Consider the following 5568-nt stretch of genomic DNA (forward strand, 5'->3'; position numbering starts at 1 on the left):
AACAATAAAGATAAGGTATTTGTGTCCAGAAAAATGATATTACTTACATTCCATCTGTATAATATCTTCCACGTACAAGGACGTGATAATCGACATTTCAAAACAGAAATAACTAGCAAACTAATAAATAAACTAATAATATAGTACAAAATAAACTAGTTCATGGAATAATGCAGTTCGTTTACTATTACTTCTACCACCGTTCCTGTTGCTGTTGCTTGTTCTACTGCACCATTACTTTCTTTTGTAAAGCATCAGATTTATTCTAAGATCAACCGGGTCTATCATGTGGGTTTTTCTTTGAAAATAGGAATGTCTGATTGCAAAAACTACTCGTACAAAGTTTATAAGCATGACTGTGTATCACCATACATCACATGGATTACAGTTGTTAAATTGTCCATAACGTGCACGAAAAGGAAACAAAAAAGAAACGCATGTCAGTAGCGATTTCTGTCATTGTGTTTTCCTAAAACCATTCCTGTACTGCTAATCCTTGGGTTGGTCCTTATTCATTTTCTTCATTTTCATTCGTCGATTCTGGAACCAGATTTTGACTTGTCTTTCTGTCAAGTTCAGCTGGCGGGCTACCTCGTGCCTCCTGTCCCGTGTGAGGTACATGTTGAAGAGGAACTCTTTCTCGAGCTCCAAGGTTTGGTATTTCGTGTACGGGCACCGCTTCTTCCGAGAAGAACGGGCATGCAACCAGTTGGCAGATGGGTTATCTGTAAACAGATTAATATGTGCATTATCAACGTGATATTGAAACACGGACACGTTCAGCCCTACACAGAAAAGGTTATACAAATACAAACCTAATTACGAATTGACAAACAGATATAAACATCGATATTAGTAAATGTCTACTAAATTCTGCAGGCCTCAGGATTACTTGTTTTGACCTGGGTTACGGTATACTAACTGCATTGGACAGTGAAACGGACCTTACTTATGACTTAAGAAAATCTAAAATGTAACAAAATTAATAAATGAAAAATTCGTACAACTAATCACTGATTTAGTGATTGTAATAGCTTTACGTCTACAACGTAATCTGTTACCCGGCCCAAGCATGTGGTACATTTAGAATGTCAGAATTCGCATAATACACGTATGCAGGCACCCAGGAGGGTTATCTGCCCATCAGCGCTCTCAAAGTCCCTCTACTGTAAAACACCTCTGTACCTTGTACCGTTCCGAACTTGAGATTATTACTTTGATAGAACTCATTTTAACGTACGGGGGTCAAAACTAGATTTCGTATAGGTCCTTCCTCGACAACAGTGCTTCATAATATCCTGACTCTTGCAACAGAAGGCTTTCAGTTAACATTAACTGAGCAACATATGGAACATAACTGGCGCACTTCGTGCTTTTAAACCCAAGCGTTCAGACTGAAGGCGTTTTTATCTACTGGAAGAAAACCGCAAGGAATACAGTCGCCTGAAAGCGGTTGCTCTTTAGAGCGAATCGCCTCCATAGTTTGGAGAAATGTGGAACAAATTATTACAAGCAACCCGTCTCCTAAGAGCCTCTGCTGCCCTGAGGAATGTAGAAGTGTAGCTAAATGTATCATTTCCCGCAGATTCTGACTTGGGATATACAGCTGAACTGCGTTTCAGATAGTGATGCACCTATTCACAGAAGCACCTTCCTTCATTGAGGATATTTTCCCCAGTTCAGTCTCCCTTACATTATCACGTTACAGAGAAATGATTAAATATTGTGTCTCATCCGAATCTTTCTGTCTCCAAATGGACTATGACCACCTACTCCGGGGACAGTAGAAGTGGCCTTTGTCCCACGTTAAGAAATACCTCTTTCCCCTAAGTATTAAAAAGAACAACCCAGTGCGGTATCACTCACTTTTGAGCGATAATTATTGTCATGTCATTCTATAGCTGGATGCGTTTTCAAAGGATGATATTTTAGGCCAGGGTTAAGGGCGAAAAGTAACTATGCTGCTGTGTGCCATCACCAAGAGATCCAACGAGTTCTGTCAGAACGGATCCTCCCATTCCACGCTCCCAGGAAGAGTCTGCATGGTAATGTCATATCTCAGTCTCAGTAACATAAATCTTTGTGACACAATTCTAATTTTGTCATGACAGAAAACCCTCAGGATCTCATCTGATCTATGTAAGACAACCCAGTAAACCAGACATGGCAGAAGTATTTTAATTTAATATCATCTAGATTCTTGGGTTCTTCTCTAACAGACCGGATTTTAATACCGCCAATGGCGTCAATGACCATGGAAAATGGAACTATAACAAATATTCGGGAAAAAAATTGAATAATTAATTTCCTAATTGTATTGCTTTGTTGTTTTGTTTCATTTTTCCGTGATCCTAAAGGGCAATGGTATAACAATGGCGTTGCATTTTTCTCGTTCACATTGCATCATATCTTATCCCTTTTCTGAGAGCTGCGTCCCACGGAGCCCACGGAGTAGGTTACCACGCTCCCAAATAACTTCATAAACTTCATGGGCAATACGCTTTCTCACTTACGGGCCAGTGCAAACGTAGAGAGGAACGTGTAATCCCCGGCTCCGCTGCTTTGTACTGTAGTTTATTCTGGCCTGTCGCCCAGTGAAACACAAAGAGGAGCTGTGTCACTCACGATCCATTAAGGTTCATGTTGCAACACTGACTGAATTTCGTGAATTAAAGCAAATGTTGATGTCCAAGCCAGTCCCGTGCAACCAAAGAATTTAAACTTACCGTCAGGGTCGCGTACTGACCTCTTAGGCGTGTTCTATAAATCAGGTATTCTGGTTTTACTTATTGGCCTGTTTCATCCTATGTCAGCTCTCAGAATGTCGTTATTAAAGCTTGTAAGCCCGTACATGTGTGACACAGTCGCGGCCCAAATGAATCATTAAGACAAATAAGAAGCCTATCTTGTAAAGATTCAGTTGTGATTCAAGTTGCACCTCAAACCCTTGCAAAATGTGCACCGAAGGAACCAATTCAGTACCTAACTCAAGTACCTAATTCAAGATGCTACTTCGGTCTATATACACATGGAATTGCGAGTAAAAGGCACGCATTTGCTTTTCCTGAAGAAACAGCTTCCAAACTTGCACTCTTAGGAAATAAAACACACATTCTGTCAGGGCTATCCTGAACTTCCCCTCCAGATTTTGGACCGCTTTGACTGATTTTCAACCTATGCAGTTTATTTATGAAAAACCTGGGGCAAGCCCAGGAAACTTGTCCCCGTACCAAAATAGTTGTCATCGTATAATCTCATTACTCATGCAGTACTGCCTGTTGAAAGTTAACCCTGGTATGTCAGATGTTCTGAAACAGTTGCAGAAATAGCCCGGCCGAAGCGATGCGGCAAAAAAGTGCCTGCTGTAAAATTTTATTCAGGGAAAGCCAAATTTCAATTAGTTTCCATTTAGCAATCTACCCGTATAAACTGTCAATTGCTAGGGAATACCTTCCATGAGACAGACGACCGTACACGTGCAGTCTTCAAGAAATTCACATGTTGATGATAGTCTGCAGTCCAATGCAATGAATACTAAAGGCAAGTGCATCTGACTTACTGAAGGCATGCCTCTCTAGTAACAAACATGCATATATACAAATGAACAAAACATGACGATATAACAACGCGATAGTTTTACTTTTTCTTCGACCAGTTTTTTTGCAGTGTAATTCTGGGATTGCCGCTCTTTGTTCTTGTTTTATGGCAGGCTTTAAACGCTTTACACACTGTTTACTTCCTCCTTTTATAACTTACTTTGATCTGGCCCTTCTTTGTCTTCGCTACCTTCACAAATATCCTTATTGTCCTCCAAACCGGTGCCTTGATTGGAATTAATCTCCCTAACAGAAGGCGACTGCAAATCATACTCATGCCCTCCAATTTTGGGTAGGTCTCCGAGATGTCCAAGTAACGGCTCTAGCTTGACTTGGCTCTGTCCAGCCAGGGAGTCAGGTCTCGGGGCCGGGTCAAGCCACGTACGAAGGTACCTAGTGTCCGATGAAGGCACAGGCTGAGGCGGGATATAAGGATGGTAGACGGCGGGTAAACCATTGGACGCGTGTGGATTAAAAGGATTCCAGGACGAGCTGAATACAGGAGGTTTAGGCTGGAAACTGCAGGAGGGGAACTCTCGATGCTCACCGTGTCCTCCCGGCTGCCTGGGACCTGAATACTGTACATTCGAAAACTTGGATGAAGTCGGATCTTCACTTTCATGACATATGAGAGAATCGACATAATAATTGCTAAGAGTTCCAGAAATAGACATTCTCAGACATTATATAACATACGGTTCATTAAATGGAAAAATAAATACGACACAAACAGATTTGCACCCGATTCTACTCGACTTCCTAGCCAACAAAGTAGAGCGGGGCTGCTGCGTTGTGCGTTCCGAGAGAAATGATTGGTCAGACTTTTTTCGTGAGCCTGATAAAGCTTCAATGAGGCGTAAATCAATCCGCCAAGGAGCAGCGCGGTGTTCTTCTGTTCTCGGACTAACCATATTTTTCTCTTAATAATTTCGCTTGTTTATGAAATATGCAAAACGGCTATAAGGCCGTATATCTCATAAATATAGAGTTAAATTATGCATTTTGGCAGTATTATTAAGAAATGCACATGCAATATATTGCAGAATAGACAAGGGAAATAAATGAATACTACTATACGTCTTTAAAGGCATTAAATTATAAATATTTAGCAGAATATTCCAAAATTATTGAATAATTCCAATGCAACACAAATAGTGTAATGCAAAAACATGTTTCACGTGATAGTCAAATGAACTTAAAAAGGCAAATGAAATCATTTGTATTCCCTTTCTCGATTTCACTCTCATTTAGATGTTTACAGTTATGTATTTGGTTTATTAACAGTCTTCCTTTTAATGTTCATTTACATTCAGTTCTTTTCAGTCGGCAAAGGATCATGTTAAATGCGTTTTATTGGAAGATTAACTGTCAGTTTTCTTTACAAGCGCGTTAAACACTGCTGCATGGCGTCCCCTCTGTATTTATGGAAGAAACTACTTAAAACTTTTCGGCGGTTAAATACTTCAATAAAAACTACATCAGGCAGCTTTCAATTTTATAGACTTGATATACTGCTTGTGGCTAAGACCTTTAATGGCACCATAGTAGCATTCCTTCTTCTGACAAAAACGTTGACTAAATTCACACCCACGCACAAAAGTAAATATGCCAGGAATCAAACTAAACCAAAATGTCACACGCACGAGACTAGACTGTATCTTGAGTGCATTGAAATGTGGACTTGGCTTGGTGGGTCATAATTTGGAGACATTTAACACATTTTTGAAAGGTTCGCCAACTAACGCGAACGACTCGACATAACTAAATGACCCCTGGTGCTGCTGTCACCACGTTAACCTCGATCTCTCCCGTTTCTGCAAGGAACTACTTTATTTTAGGGTCTGTTCGACCAGTATCCTACCAGTACACCAGTACCACTATTGGTCAATGCATGAGTGACTGCATGAAACTCACAACCCAAATATAATTGTTCACATTAATGCTCATATGATGAAATATCACCACGACGCCA

General features: G+C 40.3%; 1 protein-coding gene across 1 annotated transcript; it reads right to left on the reverse strand.

Annotated features, from left to right (window-relative positions):
• Positions 1–222: 222 nt before the first annotated feature.
• LOC118781240 (homeobox protein Hox-B9a-like) lies at positions 223–4365 on the reverse strand. The gene is made up of 2 exons (XM_036534190.1): positions 3757–4365; positions 223–725 (listed from the first exon to the last, which is right to left on the reverse strand). Exons 1-2 carry the CDS (start codon positions 4268–4270, stop codon positions 490–492), a joined length of 750 nt encoding a protein of 249 aa, XP_036390083.1. The 5' UTR covers positions 4271–4365; the 3' UTR covers positions 223–489.
• Between the last annotated feature and the right edge of the window lie 1203 nt (positions 4366–5568).

Source organism: Megalops cyprinoides, chromosome 1 (genome assembly GCF_013368585.1).
Source record: "Megalops cyprinoides isolate fMegCyp1 chromosome 1, fMegCyp1.pri, whole genome shotgun sequence".
Taxonomy (NCBI): Eukaryota; Metazoa; Chordata; class Actinopteri; order Elopiformes; family Megalopidae; genus Megalops; species Megalops cyprinoides.